Source organism: Carcharhinus amblyrhynchos, unplaced genomic scaffold (assembly GCF_965287045.1).
Source record: "Carcharhinus amblyrhynchos unplaced genomic scaffold, sCarAmb.v2.hapA chromosome_189, whole genome shotgun sequence".
Lineage (NCBI taxonomy): Eukaryota > Metazoa > Chordata > Chondrichthyes > Carcharhiniformes > Carcharhinidae > Carcharhinus > Carcharhinus amblyrhynchos.
This window is the reverse complement of record NW_027649929.1, coordinates 42,253-63,939: the sequence shown is the minus strand read 5'-3', so window position 1 is coordinate 63,939 and position 21,687 is coordinate 42,253. Positions and strand designations below refer to the sequence as shown.

Sequence of the window (21,687 nt, the reverse complement as noted above, 5' to 3'; positions counted from 1 at the left end):
AAACTCTTGCTATCCTTTTTTATATTAAGCGCTAGCCCAGCTTCATAGTTTCTCCTACCCTTCTTTATCAACTTCTTTATCAATCTTTGTTGACACTTAAACCTCTCCCAATCCTCATCTCGCCCACTACTCTTAGCTACTCTAAATTCCTCTGCTTTTAATTTAACACTTGCCTTCACCACCTTCGTTATCCACGGCTTATTACCTCTCTTCCTACTATCCTTTTTGACCATCGGAATAAATTTCCGCTGAGCACCAAGAAAGATCTCCTTAAAGATCGTCCACTGCTCCTCAGCAGACCCTCCCTCCAATGCACTCCCCCAGTCCACATTCGCCAATTCTTCTCTCATCCTACCATACTCCCCTCTATTCAAACAGAGGACGCGTATCCGGGAACCCACTTTCTCCTCCTCCATCTGCACCAGAAACTCCACCATACAATGATCACTCTCCCCAAGAGAATCCTTCACCGCAAGGTCCCTAATTCTACCCGCTTCATTACATAGCACCAGATCCAAGATAGCTCGCTCCCTCGTCAGCTCCAACACACACTGTTCCAGGAAACTATCCCGGCAGCATTCCAAGAACTCTTCCTCGAGCCCCCCGCGTCCAACATGGGTCGACCAATCAATATGCAGATCGAAATCCCCCATAACTACGGCCGTCCCATTCCTGCACGCCGCACTTATTTGCGCATTAACAGCCCGCCCCACCTCCAGATCATTATTCGGGGGCCTATAGACGACACCCACCAGCGTCTTCCTCCCTTTGCTGTTCCTAATCTCCACCCACAACGATTCCACCCTCTGCTCCTTGGCTCCAATATCATCCCTTGCTACCACCGTGATGCCATCCTTAATCAGCAGAGCTACGCCCCCCCTTTTCCCTCCTGCCTATCCTTCCTAAACACTTGATAGCCCTGTACATTCAGCTCCCAGTCCCTGTCACCCTGCAGCCACGTCTCTGTAATGGCCACCAGATCGTATCCATTTGTGTCGATCTGCGCCATCAGTTCATCCACTTTATTCCGAATGCTTCGTGCATTCAGATAAAGCGCTTTCATCCCAGCCTTCACCTGGACCCTATTTGCCGTAACGCCACCAACCATACTCACGCCCCCTACTCCCTCTATTATTGGGACATCCTCGGCCTCTTCCCTTACCTGTACCCTCTCCTTAACTTTAGACCTCGTAACATCACCTACCCTCGCACCCTCCCCCCCCAATTAGTTTAAAGCCCTGTCTACAGTCCTCTTTACTCGATTCGCCAGCACTCTGGTCCCAGCACGGTTCAGACCAACCCCATCCCGCCCAAACAGGTCCCACCTACCCCAATACTGGTGCCAATGCCCCATAAATTCAAACCCATTCCTCCCACACCAATCCCTGAGCCACCCATTCACTTCCTTAATCCTGTCAACCCTACACCCGTCTGCACTCGGTTCAGGCAGTAGCCCAGAGATGACCACCTTGTCGGTTCTACGTTTTAATTCCATTCCCAGCTTTTCATACTCCCTCCCCAGATCCTCAGTCTGCATTTTGCTTACGTCGCTGGCACCCACATGTACCACAACGACCGGATTCTCACCCTCCCACTCCAGGTTCCTCTGCAGCCCAGATGCGACATCCTGGACCCAAGCACCAGGCAGACAACACACCCTTCTGTGCACTTTGTCATTGTGACAAAGGACAGTGTCAATACTCTTCACCCCACTATCCCCAATCACTACTACGTTCCTTTTCCCCCTCTCTTTGCCTATGTCCTGCTGCATCACTGTACCGTGTGCAGTTTGCTCACCAACCTCACCTGCCTCGTTCTCATCCAGCCTGGAAGCAAGAACCTCAAACCTGTTATGCAGATTAAGAGGCTGAGGCCTCCGCTCCCCACCCTCCTTCCTCCGCTCCTCACCCCCCTTCCTCCTCCCAGCAGCCCCCTCTTGTTCCTGACCCTTAGAGTTAGCCAGTCTAGAGGGGGTGGATGTCACTTGCACCCCATTGACAATGGCACCCTCTCTCCCCTTGATGAGCCTCAGCGTCTGTAGCTCAGAGGCCAGCTCATTTACCCTGAGCTGGAGCTCCTCCAGCAACCTGCACTTACTGCAGACATGGTCACTGGGATGGACCCTGGGGTCCACCAGTTCCCACATCATACAGAAACCACACATCACATGCCCCTCCATTATTCACTGTAGTAGTTTTGAAAAAAATTTTTTTGTTTGTTTTTTTTTCCTTGTTTTTCAAACGAACTCACCTGGCCTTTTTTCCCTCCAGCCCTTTTTGATATTAAGCCCTAATAGCTCACTCTGCTTCCCACTCACTCCGCTGCCCGCTGTCTACACCAGGCCTCCTTTTAAACCTGGCGCTGATTTAAAGCTGATGGCCCACAACTGCCTTCTAACCACTCCCTCAGAATTCTTAAAGCAGTAAATACAATAAATAAATGCTTTAAACAGTTCTACAAAGAACAAAGTGCTTTAAACTTATTTTAAACAGGTTTTTAACAGGTAAAATTTTAGCTCTCTCTCTGCTCCTTCACTCGTCTGCTCCAGCAAACAATGTACCCTGACTGGTATCACTCAGTCCCTCTCTCTCAGGGAGATATCTGTACACTGACTGGTGTCTCTCAGCACCTCTCTCTCAGGGAGATATCTGTACACTGACTGGTGTCTCTCAGTCTCTCTCTCTCAGGGAGATATCTGTACACTGACTGGTGTCTCTCAGTCCCTCTCTCTCAGGGGGATATCTGTACACTGACTGGTATCTCTCAGTCCCTCTCTCTCAGGGAGATATCTGTACACTGACTGGTGTCTCTCAGTCCCTCTCTCTCAGGGAGATATCTGTACACTGACTGGTGTCTCTCAGTCCCTCTCTCTCAGGGAGATATCTGTACACTGACCGGTGTCTCTCAGTCCCTCTCTCTCAGGGAGATATCTGTACACTGACTGGTGTCTGTCAGTCCCTCTCTCTCATGGAGATATCTGTACACTGACCGGTGTCTCTCAGTCCCTCTCTCTCAGGGAGATATCTGTACACTGACTGGTGTCTCTCAGTCCCTCTCTCTCAGGGAGATATCTGCACACTGACTGGTGTCTCTCAGTCCCTCTCTCTCAGGGAGATACCTGTACACTGGCTGGTGTCTTTCAGTCCCTCTCTCTCAGGGAGATATCTGTACACTGACTGGTGTCTCTCAGTCTCTCTCTCTCAGGGTGATATCTGTACACTGACTGGTGTCTCTCAGGCCCTCTCTCTTAGCGGGATATCTTTACACTGACTGGTGTCTCTCAGTCCCTCTCTCTCAGGGAGATATCTGTACACTGACTGGTGACTCTCAGTCCCTCTCTCTCAGGGAGATATCTGCACACTGACTGGTGTCTCTCAGTCCCTCTCTTTCTGGGAGATATCTGTACACTGACTGGTGTCTCTCAGTCCCTATCTCTCAGGGAGATGTCTGTACACTGACTGGTGTCTCGCAGTCCCTCTCTCTCTGTGAGATATCTGTACAAAGGCTGGTGTCTCTGAGTCCCTCTCTCTCAGTGAGAAATCTGTACACTGACTGGTGTTTCTCAGTCCCTCTCTCTCAGGGAGATGTCTGTACACTGACTTTTGTATCTCACTCCCTCCTTCTCAGGGAGCTATCTGTTCACTGACTGTTTTCTCTCAGTCCCTTTCTCTCAGGGAGATATCTGTACACTGACTGGTGTCCTTCAGGCCCTCTCTCTCAGGGAGATATCTGTACACTGACTGGTGTGTCTCAGACCCTCTCTCTCAGGGCGATATCTGTACGCTGACTGGTGTCTCTCAGTCCCTCTCTCTCAGGGAGATATCTGTACACTGACTGGTGTCTTTCACTGCCTCTCTCTCAGGGAGATATCTGTACACTGACTGGTGTCTCTCAGTCCCCCTCTCTCAGGGAGATGTCTGTACACTGACTGGTGTCTTTCACTGCCTCTCTCTCAGGGAGATATCTGTACACTGACTGGTGTCTCTCAGTCCCTCTCTCTCAGGGAGATGTCTGCACACTGACTGGTGTCTCTCAGTCCCTCTCTCTCAGGGAGATGTCTGCACACTGACTGCTGTCTCTCAGTCCCTCTCTCTCAGGGAGATATCTGTACACTGACTGGTGTCTCTCAGTCTCTCTCTCTCAGGGAGATATCTGTACACTGACTGGTGTCTCTCAGTCCCTCTCTCTCAGGGAGATATCTGTACACTGGCTGGTGTCTCTCAGTCCCTCTCTCTGAGGGAAATATCAAGACAATGACTGGTGTCTCCCAGTCCCTCTCTCTCAGGGAGATATCTGTACACTGACAGCTCTCTCTCACTGCTTTCTCAGGGAGATATCTGTACACAGACTGGTGTCTCTCAGTCCCTCTCTCTCAGGGAGATATCTGTACACTGACTGGTATCCCTCAGTCCCTCTCTCTCAGGGAGATACCTGCACACTGAATGGTGTCCCTCAGTCCCTCTGTCTCAGGGAGATGTCTGTACACTGACTGGTGTCTCTCAGTCCCTCTCTCTCAGGGAGATATCTGCACACTGACTGGTGTCAATCAGTCCCTCTCTTTCTGGGAGATATCTGTACACTCACTGCTGTCTCTCAGTCCCTCTCTCTCAGGGAGATATCTGTACACTGACTGGTGTCTCTCACTGCCTCTCTCTCAGGGAGATATCTGTACACTGGCTGGTGTCTCTCAGTCCCTCTCTCTCAGGGAGATATCTGTTCACTGACTGTTGTCTCTCAGTCCCTTTCTCTCAGGGAGATATCTGTACACTGACTGGTGTCTCTCAGTCCCTCTCTCTCAGGGAGATATCTGTACACTGACTGGTGTCTCTCAGTCCCTCTCTCTCAGGGAGATATCTGTACACTGACTGGTATCTCTCAGTCCCTCTCTCTCAGGGAGATATCTGTACACTGACTGGTGTCTCTCAGTCCCTCTCTCTCAGGGAGATACCTGTACACTGATTGGTGTCTCTCTGGCCCTGTCTCTCAGGGAGATATCTGTACACTGACTGGTGTCTCTCAGTCCCTCTCTCTCAGGGAGATATCTGTACACTGACTGGTATCTCTCAGTCCCTCTCTCTCAGGGAGATATCTGTACACTGACTTGTGTCTCTCAGTCCCTCTCTCTCAGGGAGATATCTGTACACTGACTGGTGTCTCTCAGTCCCTCTCTCTCAGGGAGATATCTGTACACTGACTGGTGTCTCTCAGTCCCTCTCTCTCAGGGAGATATCTGTACACTGACTGTTGTCTCTCAGTCCCTATCTCTCAGGGAGATATCTGTACACTGACTGGTGTCTCTCAGTCCCTCTCTCTCAGGGAGATATCTGCACACTGACTGGTGTCTCTCAGTCCCTCTCTCTCAGGGAGATATCTGTACACTGACTGCTGCAGTTCAGTCCTTCTCTCTAAGCGAGATATCTCCACCACCCGGTGTCTCTCAGTCTCTTTCTCAGTGGGATGTCAGTACAATTATTGGTGCCTCTCAGCCCTTATCTTTCAGTGTGATTTGATTGAATTTGATTGATTTCTTTGAAGATGTAACTAATTGTGTTGATGAAAGTAGAGCAGTTGATGTTGTATACATGTATTTTAGTAAGGTGTTTGATAAGGTTCCCCATGGTAGGCTCATGATGAAGTTAGAAGTGTGGTTTAGAAGGAAGTTTGACCGGTTGGAGAAGTAACTGGCTATCTCATAGAAGACAGAAGGTGGTGATGGGTGGAAAATTTTCAGACTGGAGACCAGTTACCAGCGGTCTACCACAGGGATCAGTGCTGGGTCCTCTGCTATTTGTGATTTTTATCAATGACTTGGAGGAGGGGGCTGAAGGGTGGGTTAGTAAATTTGCTGATGACACCAAGATTGGTGGAAAAGTGGATGAGGTGGAGGGCTGTTGTCGGCTGCAAAGAGACATAGATAGGATGCAGAACTGGGCCAAAAAGTGGCAGATGGAGTTTAACCCTATAAGTTCGTGGTGATTCATTTTGATAGAACAAACTTGAATACGGATTACAGGGTCAACGACAGGGTTCTGAGGATTGTGGAGGAACAGAGAGATCTTGGGGTTCATATCCACAGATCGCTGAAGCTTGCCACTCAAGTGGATAAAGCCGTGAAGAAGGTATGGCCAAACAGGCCATAGTGATTTGTAAAGCACTCTGGGACAATTGGGCAAGAACTAAAACTGCAGTCTAAAGACAGAGACAAAAAAGCTGCAATCCTGATGAGTTGGAGGGGTCAGTTTTTGTACAAACCGTGCAGGAGGGTTTTTTGAGTCAGTATGTAGATAAGCCAACTAGAGGTGAGGCTATATTGGATTTGGTGCTGGGAAATGAGCCAGACCAGGTGCTAGACTTGGAAGTTGGTGTGCATTTTGGTGATAGTGACCACAATTCGGTTACGTTCTCCTTAGAGTCTCACTTCTGTTGTGGGCAAGGTTTTAGAAAAAATTATTAGGGATAGGATTTATAGTTATTTGGAGTGTAATGAATTGATTAGAAATAGTCAGCATGGTTTTGTAGCGGGTAGGTCGTGCCTTACTAACCTTATTGAGTTTTTTGAAAAAGTGACCAAGGAGGTGGATGCGGGTAAGGTGAGGGTGGTGAGGGATTGGAATGCCTTGCCTGCTGCGGTTGTAAATGCGCCTAGTTTGGGGGCGTTTAAGAGATCCATGGATAGGTTTATGGACAAAAAGGGATTGGTTTAGGTTAGTGGGTCATTGTTTTTTAACTGGTCGGCGCAACATCGTGGGCCGAAGGGCCTGTTCTGCGCTGTAATGTTCTATGTTCTATGTTCTATGAATAAATAGGATATGGGTCATCTCCAGGATAAAAGGGATTTTATCGTCACGCTGGGTTGTTTCATCTCCAGGGTGAAAGAAACTTTCTGGTCACACTGGGATGTGTACCAGACATAGGGGCACCAGGAATCCTTATTTAGGAGGGAGGTATGTGACCTATGTACCCCCAGCACCTACAGACATGGCCGCTGGCGACACACCCAGAGATCGGTGTGGCAGCACCTGATTGGACTTTATTGATCGGGGGATCAAGTCCTGATCGATTGATTGGCAATGGCCAAAAAGAGCATGAAACCAAACAGGGTATAAAAGGTGCTGCACAACCAGGAATCTCTCTGACCCCACAAATGAGCGACAACGATGGTGACCATCGCCAGCATGAGGAGAGCCACCACACCCGAGAGGGAAGGAAGACCAGAGCCAGAGTGCCAGACCAGACAAAGGACCAGACTACACAGAGGACAACCGAGATTAACGCACAGATAAAGGCCAATATCTGCTTGGGTACTTGCCAGTCACACAAAGTTAAGTCAAGGTCTAGTATTGGACTTGAATTCTAGTATTTTCTGTTAAGATAACTTATTGTCGGTCAGGTGGGTGATTATTGATTGTGTGGGTTTAAATAAATATTGGTTAGAACATAGAACACTACAGCACAAACAGGTCCTTCGGCCCACAAGTTGTGCCGATCACATCTATACCTACCAAGCCATAGAACTATCTGTAACTCCCACTCCCATTAAATCCCATATACTCATCCAGAAGACTTTTAAAAGACCCCAGTGAGCTTGCCTCTACCACCATCTACGGCAGCCGATTCCACTCACTCACCACCCTCTGAGTGAAAAACGTACCCCTAACATCTCCTCTGTACTTGCTTCCCTGCACCTTAAACCTGTGTCGTCTCGTAGCAACCATTTCAGCCCTGGGAAATAGCCTCCGAGAATCCACCCTATCTATTCCTCTCAACATTTTATAAACCTCTATCAGGTCGCCTCTCAACCTTCGTCTCTCCAGGGAGAAGAGCCCTAGCTCCCTCAACCTATCTTCATAAGGCATGCCTCCCAATCCAGGCAATATCCTTGTAAATCTCCTCTGCACCCTCTCAATCGCCTCCACATCCTTCCTGTAGTGAGGCGACCAGAACTGCGCACAGTACTCCAAGTGGGGTTGTACTAACAAGACGTCTACTCGTAGTCATTTGTCCGCCGTGTAAAGGTTACAACAGACTGTGCGGCAGGCAACAGTGACGTCCCTGGGTGGGCATCGATAAGAAGTAACTTTGTTGCTCCGATATCGAACCCCGCACAATCTATATTGAACGGTTATTTAAAACTCAGAGTCGATGGGTGTGAACTCCTTATTGGACAAATAACTGCTTTCGGGAAATTGTTTATTGTGTATTGTTACTAACAAGGAGGATAGGGTAAATTCTGTGAATTTTTATTAGAACCCAGAGGGATTAGTACTGGAACGTAGCCCAAAACCATTCCCACAGTCCGATCAACTCCCTACCCCTTGTTGAATATAGAATGGCAGGAAACAACACAGAGATGGAGAAGTGTCCCAAATGGGAAAAAAGAATCAGGGAATTTATTAAGAAGAACGGCCCCTATGGGCAGAACCTTGTGCCCATACTGAGATGGGACCAGGATCCCGAGGGTAGTAAGGCTGGTCAAGGGGAAGAGTAACTCTATTGTCGACCATGAGGCAAGGCTCAAACCTAACTCTGGAGTAGTGAGGGGGTGTTTATCATACCCTTAATACCAACTGACTAAGAGGGACTGATTGGTAAATTAGTAGGCACTGATAGACAAGGGGATTAAGGGTTATGGGGAGAAAGTGGGAAAGTGGAACTGATCCACTTCAGATCAGCCATGATCTTATTGAATGGTGGGGCAGGCTCGAGGGGCTAGATGGCCTACTCCTGCTCCTATTTCTTATGTTCTTATGTACCTTTCTGTCACTTCTTGTTCCCCTGGGACTACGCCTAGAGAAATGGATAGAATACTACAGTGAGTTTTTGGATCTGGGATCCATGAGTCAGAGATGTTTTAATGAGAGAAACACAGTTAAAGGAAAATGTTTGTTTCAGTTGAATAAAGTTATTGTGATTATTAGTTTCGAAGGGTTACAGAGTGAGACAGCAGAGAAAATGAAGTTAAAAGATGAACTAGAAATTATGAGAGTTAGTTGAGAAGTTAAGGGAAGAAAATAAGTAATTTTGTGGAAAAGTAAATAAGCAAGAGCAAAACAATGAGGTAAATATATTGTCTATGAGTCAGTTTAAAGTATATCAAGTTAGTGAAAGGAATCCAAGTTCTGATTACTCCAAGTTCCAGCAGGAGATTAATCAATTAAAATCTCAAGTTGTCAATACAGATAGGGACGTTGTCTGTGTTTGGAACAGTTGAGTCTGAGGGAGATGGTGTTTATGGATTGGGTTGTGGATTGTATCTGGAAATGAATGCCCATTTTGCACGTGGCATCGACTGGGGACCAGAACTAGAGGGTATAGCCTCAAAATAAGGAGGGGCAGTTTAGATCAGAGTTGAGGAGGAACTTCTTCACTCAAAGGATGGTGAATCTCTGGAATTCTCTGCCTGTTGAAGTGGTGGAGGCTGCCTCGCTAAATATTTTTAAGACGCGGGTTGATGGGTTTTTGATAAGAGAGGGGATTAAGGGTTATGGGGAGAGGGCGGGAAAGTGGAACTGAGCAGCGACAGATCAGCCATGATCTTATTGAATGGCGGGGCAGGCTCGAAGGGCTAGATGGCCTACTCCTGCTCCTATTTCTTATGTTCTTATGTTCTCATGACCCCCCCATCTCCTCTTCCAGAGGCACCTGATCCCACAGTAATTTTAGAATTTGCCCCTGGTCTAATGAATTCTGTGACTATTAGTTCCAAGGAAGTCATGGAATTACCAGGAGATGTTGTTGATCAGGAGGGAATGAATATTTTAAAGAATCTCAGCTCTGTATATAGTTCTGAAAGCAGACTTAACCGCCCCCATCAATGGATAGTCTTGCGTTATTAGAAAATGTTATGCCCATGAACCCCATTAAAACAGACCACGTGGGGTAAGGACCTCACACTCTAACATCACAAAAAAACCCAAGTGGTTCTTTGTTTTTTTTTGAAAGGAGGGGGTGTACAGTGTGTGTTACAAAATTTTGAGAGAAAGGAACTATGTTCTCTCAACTTACTAGGGAAATAGTATAAATTAATTGGCAAGTTGGAAAATTGATTAGAGAAAATCTAAGGTTGAGCTAATAATTTGAGTAGTTTTTGTATTTCACTGTGTTTGTGTGGTCTGGTTGCTTGTTGAATGTAAGTGATTGTTGTTGCATTAGATTGAGAGCAGGAGTTGTTAAAGGTCTGTTTGTTCTTGTGGAGTCTTTATTGTGGGCAATAAATGCAATACTTTACACTTGGGTTTCATTTCAAAGGGGCTGAGTGAGTGTGACAACTGTTAAGATTTAAGTATAATATTTCTTGAATTTACTTCTGTTTTTGAGTTTAATTACAGTTTAGAAGAAAGAAGAATGAAGACAACTGTCTTAATCTATTTTTTTTAATTTTCTTTCAATGTTTTATTTTCACCCCAGTTTAAAATGTTGAATTTGAACGAAAGATAATATGGAATGAATGTTGGAAGCCTCCATGTGTGTCTGTGTGTGTTTGGTAAAGTGGCTGTGTCGATGTTTTTGTTACGTTGTTTGTTTTAATGTTCTTCCCCTAATTGTGATTTTACGACAGTGGGTTTGATACAGGGTTTAAATACAGTTGGAAATTGGATTGGATTAAATTGAAATAAATATTTGGAATTTTCTTAGCCTTTTGGGTATAATCAATGGACATGATTGTGCTTAAAAGGTATAGAATATAAATTTATAAATAATATATGAGGGACATTACTTTGAACATAATTTTTGGAAAGTAAACTGAAATTTCGAAATCAAAGTACCTAAATTGAAGTTTGAAATAACCAATTTGAATTTTAATAATCCCAGGTTCAAATTTTGTTAAGAAAGGATTTAAACCTTGGAGGGAACCATGTGCCCTTTCCTTTGTCTTGAAGAAATCGTGACATCAACACATTGGAATGTTTTATTTCTTGGGTTTTCTTAATTGGTGGAGGGATATCGGAGATTGTTTTAAATAAGGTTCAGTAGCCTTGGATCGTCCCTGGTAATGTGTAAGGATGTGGTATAATACTAATGTTTTTCTCTTTTAATTCACAGGTGACTCAGTCCGCCTTGTTGTCTATACACGCGATGGGTCGTACGAGGGCTGCTCTTGGTTGTTTCGAGAATGGCCTAGTGCTTCATGTCATTAGTGTGTGCCTAAACTGGACCAGATACTGGGCAAGACAACAGCTCAGCGACGATCACTGTTTGCTGTGCAGACACATGGATTTGGGCCGGTGTCTGTGGGAGTTTGTGCATTCTCCCTGTGCTTGCGTGGGTTTTCTCCGGGTGCTCCGGTTTCCTCCCACACCCCAAAGATGTGCTGTTAGGCTGATTGGAGGTAATAAATTGTCCCTAAATTAGTTTCCTTCAATGTGGAATGCCATAAACATAGGTAAGGATCATGGGTGGAGTGGGGACTGGTAATGTTAAAATGGCGGCGTGGGCTCGTTGGGCTAAAGGGCCTGTTTCCCGTGCTGTTCCCGTGCCGCACAAGAGGTTATTACAGAAGGTCAGGAGACATGGAGTTGGGGGTAGGGTGTTAGTGTGGATAGAGGATTGGCTGTCAAATAGGAGGCAGAGAGTGGGGGTCAACGGGTGCTATTCAGATTGGCGGATGGTGACTAGTGGAGTGCCCCAGGGGTCGGTGTTGGGGCCTCAGCTTTTTACCATTTATATAGATGATCTGGAGGAGGGAACCGAGTGCATGATGTCGAAATTTGCTGATGACACCAAGATTGGAGGAACGGCAAATTGTGCGGAGGGTGTGGAGAGTCTGCAGAAGGATCTAGATAGGCTGGGCGAATGGGCCAGGAACTGGCAAATGGAATTTAATGTTGGCAAGTGTGAGGTGGTCCACTTTGGTAGGAATAATGGTAGGAAGGACTATTACTTACATGGCGAAAAACTGCAGCAGGCGACGGTGCAGAGGGACCTCGGGGTCCTTGTGCATGAGTCGCAAAAACCCAGCCTGCAGGTGCAGCAGGTGGTCAGGAAGGCGAATGGGATGCTGGCCTTCATAGCGAAGGGGATTGAATATAAAAGTAGGGAGGTCTTGCTGCAGCTATATCGGGCATTGGTGAGACCGCAGCTGGAGTACTGTGTGCAGTTTTGGGCGCCGTACTTACGCAAGGATATTTTGGCCTTGGAGGGAGTGCAGAGGAGGTTTACTAGGCTGATACCGGAGTTGAGGGGGTTGAGCTATGAGGAGAGTCTGAATAAACTAGGCTTGTACTCGTCAGAGTTTAGAAGAATGAGGGGAGATTTCATTGAGACGTATAAGATGATGAATGGGATGGATAGGATAGAGGTGGAGAGACTGTTCCCGCTCAGAAAGGACAGTAGGACTAGGGGGCACAGCCTCAAGATAAAGGGGGGGCGGTTTAGAACGGAGTTGAGGAGGAACTTCTTCACTCAAAGGGTGGTGAATCTCTGGAATTCTCTGCCCGTTGAAATGGTGGAGGCTGCCTCGCTAAATATTTTTAAGATGCGGATTGGTGGGTTTTTGATAAGAGAGGGGATTAAGGGTTATGGGGAGAGGGCGGGAATGTGGAACTGAGACACGACAGATCAGCCATGATCTTATTGAATGGCGGGGCAGGCTCGAAGGGCTAGATGGCCTACTCCTGCTCCTATTTCTTATGTTCTTATGTTCTTTGTTCTTTGTTCTCACCAGCTTCTGATCCTAATTTGGCAATTAAAAAGTTATATACACTGGAGGTTGTAAATTTTATTTTTGTTTTTATTTTTAATTTGAGAGATTTTGAGACCAACGTCATTCATTAGACTCCAAACCAAATGTATTTTTTTGTGTTTTGTTTTAAATAGATGGCTCGTGAATAACAAGCCCAGCAGCTTTGAGACTCCAAGATTGTTTATCTGTAGTGATAACTGAGACTTGGAGAGTTTGGCTCATTCAGATTTTCTCACTGTTAGCTTTCAAATTAAAGTAATTGGTCACGCATTACAGTTTGTGACATTTAAATTGATAGAATAAATTGAGCGCACAAAATAACCAACTTGTAATTGGAAAGTTGCCTAAATTCTAGAGAGGTAAATAAGTTTAAATTTGACAAATGGAGAGAGAGTCTGTATGGGTTTTGTGTTTCAAAAAGGGATGCATTGAAACATGTTCTCAGTTTACGTTGTAACCATTTGAATGTGAGATAATTTTACAAAGCAATATCTGTTTGTTTTGTGACTTTCCTGTACTGACTAAAAGTTATCTGTGGTAATCCACGTGTTCACATGTAAAATTTGCTCAGTTCAATGTACGTTAATGCTAATACATTGGGAGTTAATTTTTCTGGAAAGTTAAGAGCTCGAGAGAGTGTCAGTGGCTTTACAATAGACGACAGGATTTTTCCTAAATGGTGTTTGGAATATGTGGTTGTTTATATTTGTAGAGTGTTGTTGTCTGTAGCTTCTGTAATATGTTGTAGGAATGTATTATCACTGTGCATGCCGATAGCTGGCCATTGCTTGACTGTTGGGTGACTGGGGAATTCCTGACAGGTATGTGTTCAGGATCAAAGGGGAGACTGTGGCCAAACGGGCCATCTAAAATGGTGTTTTGTAAAGCACTCTGGGACAATCGGGCAAGAAATAAAACAATAGGCTGCAGTTTAAAGACAGCGATGAAAAGGTGGCAATCCTGATGAGTGAATAAACAGGATATGGGTCATCTCCAGGATAAAAGGGATTTTATCATCACGCTTGGTTGTTTCATCTCCAGGATGAAAGAAACTTTCTGGTCACACTGGGATGTGTACCAGACATAGGGGCACCAGGAATCCTTATTTAGGAGGGGGGTATGTGACCTATGTACCCCCAGCACCTACAGACATGGCCGCTGGCGACACACCCAGAGATCGGTGTGGCAGCACCTGATTGGACTTTATTGATCGGGGGATCAAGTTCTGATCGATTGATTGGCAATGTCCAAAAGGGGCATGAAACCAAACAGGGTATAAAGGGTGCTGCGCAACCAGGAATCTCTCTGACCCCACGAATGAGCGACAACGATGGTGACCATCGCCAGCATGAGGAGAGCCACCACACCCGAGAGGGAAGGAAGACCAGAGCCAGAGTGCCAGACCAGACCAAAGGACCAGACTGCACAGAGGACAACCGAGACCAGCGCACAGATAAAGGCCAATATCTGCTTGGGTACTTGGCAGTCACGCAAAGCTCTTGTATTGGACTTGAATTCTAGTATTTTCTGTAAAGATAATTTTTTGTCGGTCAGGTGGGTGATTATTGATTGTGTGGGTTTAAATAAATATTGGTTGTGCTAACAAGACTTGCAATTAGTTGTCCCCCGTATAAGGGTTAAAACAGCCTGTGCGGCAGACAACAAAGGCCTATCGTGTGTTAGCGTTTATTAACAGGGGGTTTGAGTTTAAGAGCCGTGGGGTTATGCTACAACTATACTGGACCTTGGTGAGACCACATTTGGAATATTGTGCTCAGTTCTGGTCACCTCACCATAAGAAGGATGTGGAAGCATTGGAGAGAGTGCAGAGGAGATTTACCAGGATGCTGCCTGGGTTTGGAGGGTAGGTCTTACGAGGAAAGGTTGAGGGAGCTGGGGCTTTTCTCTTTAGAGCAGAGGAGGATGAGAGGCGACTTAATAGAGGTTTATAAGATGATGAGGGGGATAGACAGAGTGCACATTCAGATACTATTTCCTTGGGTGGATGTAGCTGTTAGTGGAGGGCATAACTATAAGGTTCATGGTGGGACATATAGGAGGGATGTCCGAGGTAGATTCTTTACTCAGACAGTGGCTGGGGTGTAGAATAGACTGCCTGCTGTGTTAGTGGAGTCGGACGCTTGAGGAACTTTCAAGAGGTCATTGGATAGGCACATGGAGCACACCAGAATGATAGGGAGTGGGGTAGATCAATCTTGGTTTTGGACAAAGCTCAGCACAACATCGAGGCCCAAAGGGTCTGTACTGTGTTGTAATGTTCAATATACTATGTTCTCTGGGAGATTTCTGTACACTGACTGGTGTCTCTCAGTCCCTCTCTCTCAGGGTGATATCTGTACACTGACTGGTGTCTCTCAGTCCCTCTCTCAGGGAGATATCTGTACCCTGACTGGTGTCTCTCAGTCCCTCTCTCTCAGGGAGATATCTGTACACTGACTGGTGTCTCTCAGTCCCTCTCTCTCAGCGAGATATCTGTACACTGACTGGTGTCTCTCAGTCGCTCTCTCTCAGGGAGATATCTGTACACTGACTGGTGTCTCTCAGTCCCTCTGTCTCAGGGAGATATCTGTACACTGACTGGTGTCTCTCAGTCCCTCTCTCTCAGGGAGATATCTGTACACTGACTGGTGTCTCTCAGTCCCTCTCTCTCAGGGAGATATCTGTACACTGACTGGTGTCTCTCAGTCCCACTCTCAGGGAGATATCTGTACACTGACTGGTGTCTCTCAGTCCCTCTCTCTCAGGGAGATGTCTGTACACTGACTGATGTCGCTCAGTCCCTCTCTCTCAGGGAGATGTCTGTACACTGACTGGTGTCTCTCAGTCCCTCTCTCTCAGGGAGATATCTGCACACTGACTGGTGTCTCTCAGTCCCTCTCTCTCAGGGAGATATCTGTACACTGACTGGTGTCTCTCAGTCCCTCTCTCTCAGGGAGATATCTGTACACTGACTGGCGTCTCTCAGTCCCTCTCTCTCAGGGAGATATCTGTACACTGACTGGTGTATCTCAGTCCCTCTCTCTCAGGGAGATATCTGTACACTGACTGGTGTCTCTCAGTCCCTCTCTCTCAGGGAGATATCTGTACACTGACTGGTATCTCTCAGTCCCTCTCTCTCAGGGAGATATCTGTACACTGACTGGTGTCTCTCAGTCCCTCTCTCTCAGGGAGATATCTGTACACTGACTGTTATCTCTCAGTCCCTCTCTCTCAGGGAGATATCTGTACACTGACTGGTGTCTCTCAGTCCCTCTCTCTCAGGGAGATATCTGTTCACTGATTACAACATAGAACATAGACGATTACAGCGCAGTACAGGCCCTTCGGCCCTCGATGTTGTGCCGACCAGTGGAACCAATCTAATGACCCTCTAACCTAAACTATTCCAATGTTATCCATATGCCTATCAACTGACCATTTGAACACCCTTAAAGTTGGCGAGTTCACAACTGCTGCAGGCAGGGCATTCCACGCCCTTACTACCCTCTGAGTAAAGAACCTACCTCTGACATCAGTCCTATAATTACCACCCCTTAATTTAAAGCTATGTCCCCTCGTGTTAGCCATCACCATCCTAGGAAAAAGGCTCTCACTGTCCACTCTATCTAACCCTCTGATCATCTTGTATGCCTCAATTAGGCCACCTCTTAACCTTCTTCTCTCCAATGAAAATAACCTCAAGTCCCCCAGCCTTTCCTATAAGACCTTCCCACCATACCAGGCAACATCCTGGTAAACCTCCTCTGCACCCTTTCCAATGCCTCCACATCTTTCTTATAATGCGGCGACCAGAACTGTACGCAATACTCCAAGTGCGGCCACACCAGAGTTTTGTACAGTTGTAACAGGACCTCACAGCTCCGAAATTCAATCCCTCTACCAATAAAAGCTAACACACCGTACACCTTCTTAACAACCTTATCAACCTGGGTGCCAACTTTCAGGGAGCTATGCACATGTACCCCGAGATCTCTCTGCTCATCGACACTACCAAGTATCTTATCCTTAGCCCAGTACTCTGTATGCCTGTTACTCCTTCCAAAGTGAATCACTTCGCACTTTTCTACATTAAACTCCATTAACTGGTATCTCTCAGTCCCTCTCTCTCAGGGAGATATCTGTACACTGACTGGTGTCTCTCAGTCCTTCTCTCTCAGGGAGATATCTGTACACTGACTGGCGTCTCTCAGTCCCTCTCTCTCAGGGAGATATCTGTACACTGACTGGTGTCTCTCAGTCCCTCTCTCTCAGGGAGATATCTGTACACTGACTGGTGTCTCTCAGTCCCTCTCTCTCTCAGGGAGATATCTGCACACTGACTGGTGTCTCTCAGTCCCTCTCTCTCAGGGAGATATCTGTACACTGACTGGTGTCTCTCAGTCCCTCTCTCTCTCAGGGGGATATCTGCACACTGACTGGTGTCTCTCAGTCCCTCTCTCTCAGGGAGATATCTGCACACTGACTGGTGTCTCTCAGTCCCTCTCTCTCAGGGAGATATCTGTACACTGACTGGTGTCTCTCAGTCCCTCTCTCTCAGGGTGATATCTGTACACTGACCAGTGTCTCTCAGGCCCTCACTTTTAGTGGGTAATCAGTTCACAGATTGAAGAGGTGTGGCCCCCTTATCTTACCCTCCTGTCCCGATGTCTCGAGATGACTGATGAGGTCGCAGCCAAACACTCGTTCCTTTGTGTTAATTTTCTTCTTTCCTTTCTGTCTTTTCATGGTGTAGGTGTGATGCGGTGGGAAACACCGATCACTTCTTGACTTGCGATCCCCCTCTGGGTGGTCCTGTCATCCAGCCTGGTGATTCTTGGGCCTGGGGCCTACGTTGGCTGGTGCCCCTCTGGCCACATCGGCCTGAAGCCTGAGTTAGGCCCGCGTTTGTATCATCCGGCAGGTCTCTCAGTGAAACGCTGGCTAGAGTTGTCTTCGCTGTCTCTTTCTCGCTCTCTCTCTTTCTCTTTCCCCTTCCTATCACACCCTCATTTCCTCTTCTCTTTCACACAGATTCTTTCTGAATTGTCCTCTGCCGATGTGAATCGCCCACCGCTTTCCTTGCAATCTTGCAAGGGGCAGCAGTGGGGAGTGGGGCGAGGTGGGCAGGCTTGAGCTTGGGGGCAGGCTGGCTGAGGCAAGGGAGGACCAGGCCCAGGATTCAGGTACTGGTTACCTTTTGCGAACTTCAATATCTGACCTGACAGGAAGTGAGAGGCACAGGGACAGAGAGAGGGAGTGACGGGAGTGAGAATGACGGAAGGAGAGATAGGGATAAAAGCACCAGTGGTGAGCCTCTCGATGTACTTGCGACAAGCAGGGCCGTGAAATCCGTCAGCGCCAGCCGTTTACGAAAGCCCCTCCGCTCTCCAGGCCTCCCACCCCACCCCGTAACGCCCCACCGGCAGGAAGCAGCCCAAGTACTTGAGAAAACCACTTCCTGTTTCAAGGCCTTCAGCAAAGCGAATAGAAGAGAGACGGAGGGAGAAACAGAGAGAGAGAAAGATCAAGAAAGACAGAGCTGGCAAGTGACAGAGACGAAGGGATGGAGGTGAGAGAGATGGACAGAGTGAGGGAGATGGGGAGTGAGACAGAAAGACAGAGTGCATGATCAAGAGAGAAAAGAAGGAAGGGTTGGGGACAGTGAGAGAGAGAGATGGAGACAGAGAGAGAGAGATGGAGACAGAGAGAGAGATGGAAGTGGAGACAGAGAGAGAGAGATGGAAATGGAGACCGAGAGATAGAAATGGAGACCGAGTGATAGAAATGGAGACAGAGAGAGAAAGATGGAGACAGAGAGAGAGGGAGAGAGATGGAGATGGAGACAGAGAGAGAGGGAGAGAGATGAAGATGGAGACACAGAGAGAGAGTGAGATGGAGACAGAGAGGGAAAGAGAGATGGACATGGAGACAGAGAGGGAGAAAGATGGAGACAGAGAGAGTCAGAGTGAGAGATTTGGAGACAGAGAGAGTCAGAGTGAGAGATTTGGAGAAAGAGAGAGTCAGAGTGAGGGATTTGGAGACAGAGAGAGTCAGAGTGAGAGATTTGGAGACAGAGAGAGTCAGAGTGAGAGATTTGGAGACAGAGAGAGTCAGAGTGAGAGATTTGGAGACAGAGAGAGTCAGAGTGAGAGATTTGGAGAAAGAGAGAGTCAGAGTGAGGGATTTGGAGACAGAGAGAGTCAGAGTGAGAGATTTGGAGACAGAGAGAGTCAGAGTGAGAGATTTGGAGACAGAGAGAGTCAGAGTGAGAGATTTGGAGACAGAGAGAGTCAGAGTGAGAGATTTGGAGACAGAGAGAGTCAGAGTGAGAGATTTGGAGACAGAGAGAGTCAGAGTGAGAGATTTGGAGACAGAGAGAGTCAGAGTGAGAGATTTGGAGAAAGAGAGAGTCAGAGTGAGAGATTTGGAGACAGAGAGAGTCAGAGTGAGAGATTTGGAGACAGAGAGAGTCAGAGTGAGAGATTTGGAGACAGAGAGAGTCAGAGTGAGAGATTTGGAGACAGAGAGAGTCAGAGTGAGAGATTTGGAGACAGAGAGAGTCAGAGTGAGAGATTTGGAGAAAGAGAGAGTCAGAGTGAGGGATTTGGAGACAGAGAGAGTCAGAGTGAGAGATTTGGAGACAGAGAGAATCAGAGTGAGAGATTTGGAGACAGAGAGAGTCAGAGTGAGGTGCAGACCAAGGCTGGAACATTCCAGTTTTGATGACGATAGGATTTCCTAGTCCGGCTGACAGTGCTGCCTCCCTGCTGTGGGTTCCTGGGTGGATTGAATAGGAAATCCCATTGATAGCGGCAGGACGGGAAAGCCCATCATCAGGCACCACCTCCTGGCGTGAGAAACACGTGGCAGAGAATCTCGCTCCGAGCACGAGGGATAGGAGGTGGGATTCTCCGGCCTCCCTGCTGGTGGTTTTTTTGGTGATAGGATCTCCAGTTCCTGCCGCTGTCGGGGGGGTTTTTTCCATTGTGTCGAACTCACAGCACCAGGAAACCTACAGCAGGGCAGCGGCACTGTCGGCACAGCCAGGAGATCCCAGCACGGTGAATAGTCAGAATGTTTTGGCCAGAGGTGAGGAGAGGAGACAACGGCTGGAATTTTACCGCCCTGGAATCAGGGAGGGCTCAGCTCCTAAATGGAATTCTCCATTGGTCTCAGTGGGAATTTACTAGGATCACTCAAACAAGGCCTTAAAATCCCACCCAATGAGAGAAAAAGGCAGACAGAGACTGAGAGAGAGAGCAAGAGAGAGAGAGAGACTGAGAGAGAGAGAGAGAGAGAGAGAGAAAGACAGAGAGTGAGAGAGAGAAACCGAGAGAGCGAGAGAAAGACAGAGAGAGAGAGAGAGCGAGAGAGAGAGAAACCGAGAGAGAGAGAGAGAGAAACCGAGAGAGAGCGAGAGAGACGGAGAGACTGAGAGAGAGAGAGAAACCGAGAGAGAGAGCGAGAGAGAGAGCGAGAGAGAGAGACAGACAGAAACCGAGAAAGAGAGAGCGAGCGAGAGAGAGCTAGAGAGAGGCCGAGACCAAAAGAGAGAGAGAGACCCAGACAGAGGGACAGAGAGAAACACAGAGACCGAGAGAGTGAGAGAGAGACAGAGACCGAGAAAGACAGAGAGAAACAGAGACCAAAAGAGACAGACAGAGAGACAGAGACTGAGAAAGATAGAAAGAAACACAGAGACCAAGAGAGAGAGAGAGACCAAGAAAGACAGAGAGAAACAGAGACCAAAAGAGAGAGAGAGAGAGGCAGAGACCGAGAGAGAGAGGGAGAGACCGAGCGAGAAAGACAGAAAGAGACGGAGAGAGAGAGAGACGACAGAGACAGAAAGACAGAGACAGAGAGAAAGCCAAAGAGAGAGAGAGAGAGAGAGAGAGAGGGAGAGAAAGACTGGGAAAGAGAGCGAGTCAAAGCCAGAGAGAGAGAGTGAGATAGTCTCACAGAGTTAGACAGAGAGAGGGAGAGAGTTATCCTCAACACTGAGACAATACCATCCCCAGGCAAAATGTTTGACTCCAAAACCAAGACAAGAGTTTTAAACCAAAATTGGGTTATAATTTTACAGAATATTTATACAGTTATGTACAAATTTACAACTTTTTACAGACTCTAACAGCTGAACTCAGATACAGAATCTACAACTTAGTTCAAAATGTCAAACATGAGGAAGAACTGAATGAACAGCTGCTCCTTAAACAGCACCATTAATGTATTAAAACATCCCAAAGTGCTCCACAGGCCCCTCATCAAGTAACGGTGGGCTCTGAGTCCTTGAGAAGATATCAGGGACAAGTGAGTAAAAGCTCGGTCAAAGAGAAGGGGCTTTAAGGAGCATCTTAATCGAGGGGAAGAGGGCGAGAAGGACAAAGGTTTGGGGAGGGGGTTCCAGAGTTTAGAGCTGGAGGAGGATACAGAGATAGGGAGGGTTGTAGGGACTGGAGGAGGTTACAGAGATAGGGAGGGTTGTAGGGGCTGGAGGAGGTTACAGAGATAGGGAAGGTTGTAGGGACTGGAGGAGGTTACAGAGATAGGGAAGGTTGTAGGGGCTGGAGGAGGTTACAGAGATAGGGAGGGTTGTAGGGACTGGAGGAGGTTCCAGAGATAGGGAGGGTTGTAGGGGCTGGAGGAGGGTACAGAGATAGGGAGGGTTGTAGGGGCTGGAGGAGGTTACAGAGATAGGGAGGGTTGTAGGGACTGGAGGAGGTTACAGAGATAGGGAGGGTTGTAGGGACTGGAGGAGGTTACAGAGATAGGGAGGGTTGTAGGGACTGGAGGAGGTTACAGAGATAGGGAGGGTTGTAGGGGCTGGAGGAGGTTACAGAGATAGGGAGGGTTGTAGGGACTGGAGGAGGTTACAGAGATAGGGAGGGTTGTAGGGACTGGAGGAGGTTACAGAGATAGGGAGGGTTGTAGGGGCTGGAGGAGGTTACAGAGATGGGGAGGGCTGTAGGGGCTGGAGGAGGTTACAGAGATAGGGAGGGTTGTTG

At 47.4% G+C, this 21,687-nt stretch overlaps 1 protein-coding gene across 1 annotated transcript in view; it reads right to left on the bottom strand.

Moving 5' to 3' along the window:
- Positions 1 to 18,039, bottom strand: part of LOC145338821 (uncharacterized) — a 68,689-nt gene extending 50,650 nt beyond the window's left edge. Inside the window, exon 1 of the mRNA XM_080183232.1 lies at positions 17,335 to 18,039. Within this exon, the coding sequence (XP_080039358.1) occupies positions 17,335 to 17,428 (94 nt within the window). The 5' untranslated portion in view covers positions 17,429 to 18,039. The remainder of the gene's footprint in view (positions 1 to 17,334) is intronic.
- Positions 18,040 to 21,687: the final 3,648 nt, after the last annotated feature.